Source organism: Pimephales promelas, chromosome 2, assembly GCF_988280905.1.
Source record: "Pimephales promelas chromosome 2, fPimPro1.hap1.1, whole genome shotgun sequence".
NCBI lineage: Eukaryota > Metazoa > Chordata > Actinopteri > Cypriniformes > Leuciscidae > Pimephales > Pimephales promelas.
In genome coordinates, this window is record NC_142770.1 from 38,050,681 (window position 1) to 38,063,109 (window position 12,429).

The 12,429-nt window shown below is 40.8% G+C and overlaps 1 protein-coding gene and 1 pseudogene across 1 annotated transcript; both read left to right on the forward strand.

Moving 5' to 3' along the window:
* Window positions 1-243: 243 nt before the first annotated feature.
* LOC120477439 (uncharacterized) lies at window positions 244-4,736 on the forward strand (annotated as a pseudogene).
* Window positions 4,737-6,225: 1,489 nt separating this feature from the next.
* Window positions 6,226-9,881, forward strand: LOC120492456 (uncharacterized). Its single transcript, XM_089133045.1, has 3 exons — window positions 6,226-6,554; window positions 6,707-7,180; window positions 9,847-9,881. Exons 1-3 carry the CDS (start codon window positions 6,305-6,307, stop codon window positions 9,879-9,881), a joined length of 759 nt encoding a protein of 252 aa, XP_088989171.1. The 5' UTR covers window positions 6,226-6,304.
* Window positions 9,882-12,429: the final 2,548 nt, after the last annotated feature.

Sequence of the window (12,429 nt, forward strand, 5' to 3'; positions counted from 1 at the left end):
ATATTTCTATTAATCTGTGATGCAAATTTGCTATTCGCAGTTCAGAAGAGAGAGAGCGATCTCTCACGCAGAGCCACAGCACGCACAAAACGACAGCGCTTGCTTAATGAGTGACAATGAGGACAGAACTAAACATTCAAACAAGGTTGCACTTTAGATCTGAGATATTATTCTAATTTTGTTTTAGATTTCGGCTTCCAAAGATTATAAGAAGATATTTGAGATACACCCGTTAAAAACGAGATGCATGATCTGTCCAGCGCAACTTCCTTCACTTCACAGCGCTGTCAGTTCTTCCTAAACCCAAACGTGCCGTCAGAATCAGCACGATCGGCGATTGTTGCAAAATGCTGTCTCTACTGTTGGTAGATCATAAAATGCCTATTAAAAACACAAAAACCTGCGCAAGAGACGCTGTTCACAAGGCGGTGCGCGCTCCGAAGCGGACTACAACGAGACAAGAAGAGTATAGCCTACTTTGGGCTTCGTGTGTCCTAAACTATCAAATATACATAAAAATGTCAAAATGACCAGCTCTGAGATTCACTTAAACACAATTATGTCTTAAATGGACGTAAATAATAGGGAGAAAATGATGGTGCTTCAGTTACCGATTAGATTTGCTCTCGGGTCTTAAAGGGGCAGCAGTCTAATAAATCTGCTGACGATTCAGCCATTAATGCAAATCAAACAACAAAAGGCAGAGAAAATCATTCACAGCTCTTGAATGAGTAACTTTAGATTTAATAAGCATTAATCTATCTGTGATAAACTATACAGTGCTATTTTACATTTGATTACTAAATTGGATTTATTTTCAGACAGAAAATATTACCTAAAAAGTACAACAAGACCAAGCTGGGTGACAGGTTTGTGATCGGTGTACAGAGGGAGAAAACCTCGAGTATGCAGATCGCTCTGACCCAAGAGGAGGAAGCTGTAAGTTTTACTGTACAAACTGTTGATTGCTCTCCACCATTGTTTTAAATGTAATAACTCATTGGTCTTTTTTCCGTAGTGCTTGGAGCTGTACTTCAGGCGCATCAGGCCTGAGAACATTCAGCCGGAGAAACTCTGCAATAGTTTTTTGTCTCGTCATCCGGCGTGGAGGTTCACAGTGTCTCTCGGGACATGAATCGGCTCCATAAATTGTAAGTGCCTAACACAGGTCCATGTGTGTGTGTGTGTGTGTGTGTGAACGGATACACTTCTTTGTATCTTGCCTCATCACAGTCACATCACAATTAATATTTCCTTTTTGTTTCTGCAGGTACAAGCTGGCTCCTTTCTCTGCTCAGTGTGTGCGGAGGGCTGTTGAGGAGGCTGCAGAAAAGCTCCTGGCGCAGCAACAGGAGGCGCTCCACCATTACCTGGCCATCAGCGCTGGTGCGGTCCGGCCGCAGCTCGGTCGTCGACGCAGCTCTGCTGCTGGAATCATTAGTCAGGTATACATCTCTTCATCCATTACTCATCACAAACAATTAGCACAACAAAAATAGCAAGTTGTCATTCATAATTTTTTTGGTATATTATAAACCGTGTATTCCCCTCTTATATAGCACTTCTGCAGACAAGACTTCCTTGGCCACAAGCTGTGGAGCTGGACCATCTGGGAAGAGCAATATGGCGATATGTTTCGTGGCAATATTTCCTATTTCGGCGGAGGGTCAGCCGCCATCCAAGAAGCAGCGCGTCGAATCAGGCTTTCCAGATGACCGCGTTTTTTACGATAAGTGGCGGATTACCCAGTATGCCCAGAGAGAGCGATCTCTGCTGTGTAAGCCTCTGAATCCATCAATAGAGCTTTGACACTCATTAACTCAACACAAAAACTAGGTCATTCATTTACAGTGACACATGAGTAACGTTATTTCATTCTGTCTTTCAGCACATTTCACAGTCCGCAAGCCTTCGGCCGCAAAGGTGGCACGGCTTATTACACAGGAGGGATGGAAGGTCAACTGTCCCAAGCCGGAGGACATCGAACGGCTGTGGACACCACCTTCGAAGGCAGCAGTTGAAGATGACAAGTTCATCATTCGCTGTGTGTCTGAGCAGAACTGGTCGGGCATGGCCATAAAAGACTTTGGTGACGAGCGTGGTTTTGGTAAGAAAACCTTTCATTTGTCTTGTAAGGGCAGAAAAAAACAATAATGTAAAATGTACAATTTAGCAGCCAATAACTGCAGCAAGAACTACATTTACATTCTGAACTGTGTGTCTACATGTAATGTTTGTTCATTAATTCAAAAATGTAATGTGTTCTCATTATTTTAGGAGTCGTGGCAACTCAGACTTTTTCAAAGAACGACATTGTTTGCGACTGCCACGGCAAGGTCATCCCAGCTGCTCAAGGGAGGGCGATGGTGCAGGCCCAGCATGACGAGGCCGGGTACATGTTCTTCTTTAAAGCCGGAAAGAGAGATCTCTGCGTCGACGCCCAGACCTTTCCGTGCGAGTGCCACCCTGGCAAAGACACCGTTGGGAGGAGGATAAACCACTCCACAAAAGCGCCCAACCTGAAGCCCTTTCACTGCAGGTTACGTGTGAATGGGGAGGACAAGGACGTCATCCTCTTCAGGGCACTGAAGGACATCAGTGTGGGCGTTGAACTACGGTTCGACTACGGGGTCAAAAGGAAGTCCTTCCGTGGAGAGGGCCTACACCTGGACTGGCTGGATGGTTGACTAGGCCTTCATCAGGCTGGAGTGGCTGGACTTTTGATTCTTGTTTTAAGGACTAGATTTTGCTGGACTCTCACAGACCATTTGTGTCACATTTTATGACACAAGACTGGGAACTGTGTATGAACTATCAATGTTTTATTTGTCAACTGTGAGCTCGCGAACGAACTATAGATGATCGGACAAAATTGGGAGCTTGCGTATGGACTTGATGTTCCAGGGTTCCCGCGGGTCCTTAAAAAGTTTTAAAATGTCTTAAATTAAAATCCGGGAAATTAAGGTCTTAAATTGTCTTAAATTTACTGTAAAGTTGCTGTAGGTATTAAATTTTCAGCCGGTCTGCTTAATGATGACGATAGGGAAGCACAGTGGTCCACCGTAAAACATCTAATCAAAAACATCTTGATCAATTTAGTACGTGTGAAATGACTGAGAGTGTCCGAGATTTAATAGCTTATTACGGTAACGTTAGGTCGGCTATAGACGCTGAAGTCGGTCTGCGCCTGCGTGCCACCATTACGCGGTTGTCGAGGTGAGGTTCAAAAAATGCAAAGATGGGGAAGTGTAAATTTAACAAAAAGTGGATGGAAGAGGATGCATTTAGGAGGTGGTTGGCGCCGGCTGAAAATAATAATGAGGCAATGTGTAAATTCTGCAAAAAGACCTTTTCGTTAGGGACCATGGGGCTCAAAGCCGTCGAGTCGCACATGAGAGGAGGAAAGCACCAGCGTTGCAGCAGCTAGCCATAGCGGGTCCAGGTTAATCCCTGCATTGTTTGCAGCTCCACCTAACAATGTTACTAGTTCAGACGCTACCTCGCAGTCGGCTATAACAAGTTTCATTTCACAGCCAGACACCCAAAAGGCAGAGATACTGTGGGTTCTCCATACTGTGACGAGGCACAATTCATTTAAATCTAACGAGGACATACGTGACATCTTTGCTGCCATGTTCCCCGATTCGCAGCTTGCAAAGTCATTCACCTGTGGTGAAAATAAAATGGCATATGTCGCCAAATATGGCATCGCTTCATTTATCAAGAAGAAGCTATCGTGCAGCGTTAGTGAGAAGCCATATGTCGTCATGTTTGACGAAAGTTTGAATAAAACGACAAAGAACAAACAAATGGACCTTCATTTGCGATTCTGGACTACTGATGATGAGACTGGCACACACTACGTCATCTCCCGCTACTATGGATCGGTATTCATGGGTCACTCCAGAGCCGAGGACATGTTGGGTCATTTCAATGTAAGTAACGTTAAGATTGTGTTTGAAATCACATATTATTATTCATACTAAGTGTGGTGTAATGTTAGTGCGGTTTAAAGCTCATATGCTAGCGGTGTAACTAAACACCAACACTCCCACGGTGTTCACTTCGGGCATAGGATTGATTAGCTATGTGCTCCAGTCAGGTCACAGGTCTATGGTCACTTTGAGCTATTGTGTTGTTACGTTAGATTGTCAGAGTTTAAGATGTATAACTGTTGGTAGATATGGTTCATAGTAAATATGCCGAATTGTGATTTTATGTGCAAATGTAGCTGCCAATGTAGACTGTCACACTATTAGCACTGGTAATAGCGACACTAAACATTCTATGATTACGTTAATGTACTGTGAATGGAGATGCAGAAACAAGCTATGTTTGTATACATATTAGATATGTTGTATTTTACCATAAAACATATGATTTTAACCAGTTAGTAAACTTATAGAAAATAATTAATTTAATTAGCCAAATTTTAAATTTACCATTACATTTATAGGCCACGCACATAGAAAGACCACTGTGACCATTTACTGACTTGAAAAGAGCACATTAACCAGTACTACTGTTACAATCTGCATAAAGTTTTTTTAATGTAAAAGTTCACATTTTTAATGTATGAAGGAATCCTGTATCATAACTAATGTCTGTTGTTTGTAATAAAACAAATCTGAATTGAACTCACTCATACAGTATACCCATATACCAATTATATAATGATTAACGTTAATTATCGCCTGTTTTTGTGTATGTTTGCATTTTATTGTTTAGCTGTATATTTGTGTATGTTTGTGTCCGGGTTTTGATGGATGTTTTTGATCTCTTTCTATTTTCTTTTTTTACAAATCATGTGCAGGAAGGTACAAAGGAGCTGAATCTGAACAACATGCTCTCACTATCAATGGACGGGCCTGCTGTAAATTGGAAGTTTGTTGAACTCTTACAAGAAGAACACAGAGAGCAGTGTGGTGGAGCCCAACTACAAATCATTGGGAGTTGTGGCCTTCACACGACTCAACTCGTTCAAGAACGGCTTCGCATTGTGGCAAGTTGAGAAAGTCCTGAAAGCCCTGCACTACCTGTTTCATTGTGCACCTGCAAGGAGAGAGGACTTTGTGTTAGTGACAAAATGTGATAGATTTCCTCCGATGATGCCCCGATGATTCCCTTCCTCGGCAGAGATTTGGAGGATCTAATCAGGGTAGGCCTAATGACTACTAAAAGTATATTAATGGGTTAATCATTCAAGCACCGTCATTTACAGAGGTTATGAACAATAAAACAAAGTACTGAGTGTAGACTCGGAATTAAAGCCTCTTGTGTTTCCCCGTTATTATTCAATTTACGGGACCGGACACCAGTTATCTTGCCAAGAAAGTTTTATTATATATTATATATATATGTCAGGAGAGAAACTTCAAGATGTTGTGTTCATGCCAGGTATATGCGTTTCTCCATGTTTCTCTACCCTCTCACCCGGTCATGCCTACATGTTTCTCTGAGGGCGGTACAATGAGACATTGAGTTTTATTCATCACATAGGTCCTTGCAGCTTCCTTGTAAGGTAACAAACATGTTGCTCTGAGCTTCTCAACTTAGAACGTATATGTCATATGTACGTGACTTTCCTTGTTGTCTACATCTGTGATACACTTGCATCAGTGGAAACATTTATGCTGAGTGAACATGTTACATTGCACACATACCTCTCTAAGCAATATATAGCTTTCCCCTGACATATGTTTCTTTCATGCATTCAAACTTGAAACTCCATAGGATAATACAGTGATCATGAAAACTAATAAAGAATAATAATACAGATACATAATATTTAAAATAATATAATAATATTAAAAGATGAAATTTTAGTCTTCACTGAGTTTTCAGCATAATGACGTTTGGAGAAAGTATTGTAAATACTGTAATACTTTTTTCAAACTTGTTTATAATTATTATGCTTGTGCTATTCTATTTTCAGAGCCTTCTCAGACGCTTCATAAAGCGAGACGTCCAGGTTGATGTTTCCCCAGTAAAGCTGGTCAAGCTTGATGTGACAGACCAAAAGCTTTGGGTCAGTCCAAAGCAAGTGGACATTGGCATGGGAGCCACAGCTGCCCTCAAGGTGGTAATTATCTTAAAATACTTTATCATTGTGCTTTATGAGCTGCAAAGTCACTTGACTTGTGAACTATTTATGTTGAGAAATTAAAGAGATCAGTTTAATTGTTTTGACATCAAGCAGTTGACCTATTAATTGTATCTGTCAAATGTTGTGTAGTGTAAGTTACACATAGGGAGAGTTTATTTGATGTTTCAGGTGATGTGACTTTTGTGCTTTTGTCAGGGAATGTCAGGCAGTCAGAGTGGTGGAAGTGAGCGTGAGGTGTTACTGTTCATGCGAGACAGCCAGAGCGCCCTGTCAAAAATTTGTCAGAACATTTTATTGAAGTGCCCCCTGAAGTACCCCTCTGTTCGAAATATGATGTGCCTGGACCCCCAAAATATGCACAAAGAACCTGACATGTGCCTGCAAAAAATGAAGGCCCTCATCATGAAATTTGTGCAGGATAAGAAGCTGTCAGGAGGAGTCACAGCGGGTAACATCTGTAGACATATCAGAAATGTGAACAATTAGCCTAGTGTTTATCAAAGGGAGTCTTATTTTAGGTATTTTCCAGAGTATAGTGAAAATAAATTTTAATTTTAACTAGAAAGTATTACAGATGTGCTTGTCTTTATCTAAATGCAGGTGATAAGATTGCCCAACAATTTCAGAAGTTCCTCTTCAGCGAGGCCAGAGGAGAGGAATTCATGGCCTTCAGTGCATTTGATGGAAAATCACGAGTTGACCGCTTCCTGCATAAGGCCATGAATGGATTTGCAGAACTTTGGAGCTTTGTGGAAAAGCTGCTGCTTCTGTCCCATGGACAAGCTACTGTCGAGCGTGGGTTTTCTATAAACAAGGAGGTGGAGATGTGGAATATGAATGAAGACACTATAGTTTCACAGAGACTAATCTGCGACTATGTGAGGATTTGTGGTGGAGTGGTCAAAGTGCCTCTAACTAAAGAGCTGCTAAATGAGTGTGCAACTGCACGCAACCGGTACAGGATCTTCTTGGAAGATGAGAGGAAGAAAAAGGAAAAGACAAAACAGATGAACAAGAGAAAAGGGGTTGAAGATGAACTTGATTGCATTCAGGCATTTGTCTCAATCATTCAAGGTAAGACTTTTCCCTATTCTAAAAATAATTCTAAGTCTGCCTGATGATTGGACATTGACTGAAACTGCTTAAAAGAACTGTGTTGTTTAAAGTACCAGTTGTTTTGCCAATGAATATATGTCAGAAAAAGGAAAATAATTTAAATAATTTGGATTTGATGTGGCTTATTTGAGTTGCTCTGTTCAGTAAACCTCTGAAATATTGAATGATGCTGGGGAAGTTTTTTCCATTTTAGAAAAGACTTTAGTAAAAGTGGATCTTTTTTAGAAAAAAGACCATTTAGTCAAATATTTGGAATAGCAGTAAAGCGATTTAGCAATTTGCTTGGCATGACTGGAAGGTGGTTGGAATATGGCGAGACTGTAAAAACTGATGGCAGAGTAATCTCTAAAATATTTCCAGCACACCGAAGAATCGTTTTAGAAAACGAGGATAGTGTGTCAAAGCGGTGATTTATAGCGGTTTAAAGTGGCGGGTCTGTGCTATAGGACGTACAGGATTCCGTATTTAGAAATACAGGCGCCCTAAAATTTTAAACACGCTGATTGAGCCCGTAGAAGATGGGTATCAATGGAAATAGTAGCTAGAATTGTGTGCTTTTTGATTTTGACAATAAAGCTGTTCAGTATTGAGAGGAAGAGGCTGATCTGAGAGCAACTTCAAATAAACTAAATAAAATTTAAAAATAAAAAATAGAGCAAACAAATACACAAAGAAAACAAATTATTAGAGTTAACTTTTGTTTTTTTGTTTTTCCCTTTTCCCCTTCTTTGTTCTTTGAGTTATTAGAGCAGGAGAAAGGGAGAGAAGGAGAGAAGCAGAGGGACCCCCCCCCCCCCCCCCCCTTGGAATTCACGCACAGTAGATATACATCCACACACACACACACATACACACACACACACTCACTCACTCCCAAAATATCCCTGCTGTTTGAGTGCACAGTCACAGAGTGACAAATAATTTGCAATGGCAGAAAGTGGTCTTAACAGCCGAACAATAGCTGATTGGTATTTAAAAAGAAAACAGAAAAGCACTATTGGCAGAGCAAGGTCATATAGTGTCTGCCGTGCAGTTTCGGAAGGAGTGGGCTGCACATGAGATCCTGGAACACCTGAGAACCATATTCAGGTCAAAACTGAAGAGTGGCACAGAGTAAGATAACATCCAAATCAGCACTTCATCAAATCACTTAACTAGGTTTTGATAAAATTATTGAATTGAACACTGAACAAAATGTATTGGTGTATCAAGTTGATGTTTGATTATTTGGAAATAATGTTGAAAAGTATTTATAAAATTATAAATAATCATGTGATATTTCCATAGAATCACAATAATGATGGCCACCTACACCAGGTTGGTCAAACAGTGTTGGAGGAAGGTAGAACACTTGATGGTGCAGTGTTGTGCAGACTTTTCAAAGACAAGATCATCTACCTTCTGCCATCAATTGATCTTCTAGATGAAACAGATGACGGAAGTTAAATAAATGAACTTCAACAGAATCTATAGGTCTATTTTCATGGGCCGCATCATTTCACTTTTATTAGGTGTCCCATCAATATTTCAGCTCTGTTTATTTGTGAAGCTACTGTGGAGAAAAAGGTTAAATATGAAGTATGTAATTTCTTCAACTCCAATGGCACCAAACTAATTGCAAAAAAATTTCCATGACATTGTCAAATATAACAGGTAGTCCCACCCCAAACTAATGCTACTGGTAAGCCAATTTAGATATTTTGGGTATATTGGGATCGCACAGACAAAAAAACAATGTTGAAAAGCATAGTGTGTATACACTTTGTGGAAATCAGCAGATTAACAGTTCATTTATTATTGTCCACAGTTAGCTGGGATTGAACAGTGTATTAACATAAAAAAAGCTACCCAGCAAACACGCGTTGTCAGATTGACGTTCAGATCATCTCCGTATAACGTCCGACAGTTCAGAACCACTTTTGTCTGTCCTGTGGACGTGCAAAACAGGTTCAAAATTTGACCATCTGACTAGGACCCCTATGGACGTCTGCATACAGTATGTCCTGATGCACATGTGTTGCGTTTAGTTCATCAGATCTGGTCTAGTTGGTTTTTATTATACAGTATACTAAATGCATTACAAATGTGAGGCCATGTACTGATTTTTTTTCCCCTAATATTAACATTTAATACCTTGTAGTCTTCAGCAATTATATTTTTCTCGTCCAGATCAAATGTCCGCCTTTGCTGCAAAAGCAACTGCAGATGTCTGTAGTACTTTGCAACATTTGGTCCACTGCAGGGAGAGCAAAAGAGGACTGATGAACTAGAAAGCACCTCATCCATCTCTCTCAGTGTTGTACAACATGCAAGAAGCCCAAATACATGCATTGCAAGCTTGGGGATTTCTAAAAAGAAAGCAATCAAAAACAAAGATTGTTGTAATTATACATTTAATTTCAAACTGAATGTGTTAAGAAGCTAACGTAACATAGCCAGCCTGAATACTAAATGCTATGAAAGTTAGCCATCATTAGTTAGTTTATCATTGTAACAAAATGTGTCCATATATCACGTCTCTTCTTTCTCCCGAGCCCCGTGCAAAGCATGTTTTACTTTTAACCTGTCGCCGCCGCCTCACCGTGAATCCAGCTCCTGTCTGCTCCATGTGTTGTGTTGTGTAGGCTACTCTGACTGTGCCCGCCCGCTCCAGGTTTGAACGTGGGTGTGTGGCGGAAGAGCTGACGCGGAGGAGGCGGAGGAGGAGACAGGATTTGACAAAACCATATCATATAATAATATGTAATTTTCGTCTCGTCTTTGTTCGTGAACTAAAATGTCCATAGATTTTAGCCCAGTCTTTATTTACCGAACTGCATTTTCGTCTCGTCTTTATTAGTCTACGAAAATTATTTCTGATTTAGTCCCAGTTATTGTTTATTAGTGGGGACTTTAGTCTCGTCTCGTCTAGTTTTCGTTAGGTGAAAAATGTGCGTTGACGAAAATATTTTCGTTTAGTTTTCGTTAACGAAATTAACACTAGCTGGCATCGACAGCTAAACAAAAAGGCTGAGAGAAATCTGGTGCAACAAGCACAGGAGCACTAGCCAACAATGCTTTTGCTCCATCAAATGCCAGTTGGGTAACATTGGTCCAATTAAAGGGTACTTTAGTACTTATAAGATCGGTCAAAGGTGATACAATAGAGGCAAAGTTTGGGCAAAACCCGCGATAATATCCGGCCATTCCCAGAAACCTACGCAATTCTTTGCGATTTGTAGGCACTGGAAATGCACAGATGGACTCAATCTTAGCTTCAATGGGGCGAACTTGTCCATTTCCTACTATTTTTCCTAAATAGGTAACAGTAGCTTTCCCAAATTCGCACTTTGCCAAATTTAACGCTAAAGAAGCCTCAGTCAAACGAACGAATAACTCCCTTATTTGGACTAGGTGATCGGTCCAAGATGAACTGTACAGAACTACATCGTCGTTTTGTTCTGGCTCGGGTGACAGCACAGGAAGGAAACACATGGGGAAATTTCTGACCACATTCATCAGGAACATCTGCAGACATAGGTGAAGACACGACAACAGTAGATGGTACAGGTTTTGATGTTGATGTTCCCCACACATTCCCCTGAGCAAGATCGTTCCCCAAGATAAAAGAAATCCCTGGCACAGGAAGGGAAGAGTGTACTCCCACAATCACATCACCAGTTATCAGATCAGATATAAGATGTACCTTATGTAAGGGAACTTTTAAGAAAGTCATTTCTATCCCCCTAATCAATACATCCTTCCCAGTCGCAGTCTGATCTGAGAGTGGAAGAACCCCTTCTAGCAAAAACGATTGAGAAGCTCCGGTGTCTCTCAGGATCCTCAAAGAAACTTTTTCCTCTTGTCCTGGCAAAGACACAAAGCCGCTGGTAATAAACGGAGCATACGCAGTATAATTATCCCCGACATCTACTGGTTTTGAGATCCCCTTCCCAATCTCAGTGTCCTGTTGGTGAGCATGAATCTCCAGAGGTTCACGTCCAACCAGTCCAACTGGCTTAGCAGACTTCTTTAAAGCGTTACATTCAGATATCTTATGTCCCACCTTGTGACAGTAAAAGCAGGTCACCTTACCCTTCTTGTCTGATGAAAAATTCTGACTGACAGGGGGCACACTTGACACGGTATTCGATGTACTCACTTGAGGCGTCCAATGATTCCGAAATAACTTCCTACTCTGATCACTTGAACCTTTATCAGGAAAAGAAACTCTGTGAGTCAGAACAAATTCATCAGCCAACACAGCTGCATCAGCTAATGTAAGAGCCTTCTGCTCATTCAAATAAGTTGACACAGACCCTGGTACACAGTTTTTAAATTCTTCCACAAGAATTAACTCCCTTAACTGGTTCAAGGTTTCTACTTTCTGAGACTGACACCACCTTGTAAACGTGATTTCTTTTTCCCGAGCAAATTCAACATATGTTTGCCTTTCAAGTTTTTTAGAACCACGAAATCGTTGGCGATAAGCCTCTGGTACCAACTCATACGCTCTCAAAATGGCTATTTTAACTTGTTTGAAATCTCCACTCTCTTCCTCGGAAAGAGAAGAAAACACCTCCTGAGCCTTCCCGGTCAGAACACACTGCAAAAGCAAAGTCCAGACTTCTTCTGGCCATTTTAGAGAAGAAGCAACCCTTTCAAAATGGGCAAAGTACCTGTCTACATCACGTTCACAAAATGGGGGAACCATCTTAATGTTACATCAAAAGAAGAATGCCCAACCGGAATGGACTTTGAAGCTTCAGCTTTTTTTTACTTCCAGTTCAAGTTCTAACTTCTTCATCTCATACTGCCTAAGTTCACGTTCGCTCTCACGTGCATACTCTAACTTCCTTAGCTCAAATTGTGCACGCTCACGCTCCTGTTCAAGCTCTAATTTTTTAAACTGAACACGTTTATCCCATTCCCTCTCTTCTAATGCTTGAGAACCTTCAAACGATAGTCTCTCAGTTTCAAACTGTGTTTGTTTCTCTATTGACATTAAATCTCTCTCAACTGGTGAAGATGCTGCCTTACCACTACCAGCTTCATCTCCTACAACCAGAATTCCTCTGACTATCAACTGGGATTTAACAACTCTTAACAAATCCTCCTTGCGCTTCTTATCAGTGCCAGTCAATATGATTGCATGACTCTCTGCGACTTCTAAAAGTTGTTCTTTGGTGCACCTATCTAGAAACTTCTCAGAAAGCTCTACATTCAAT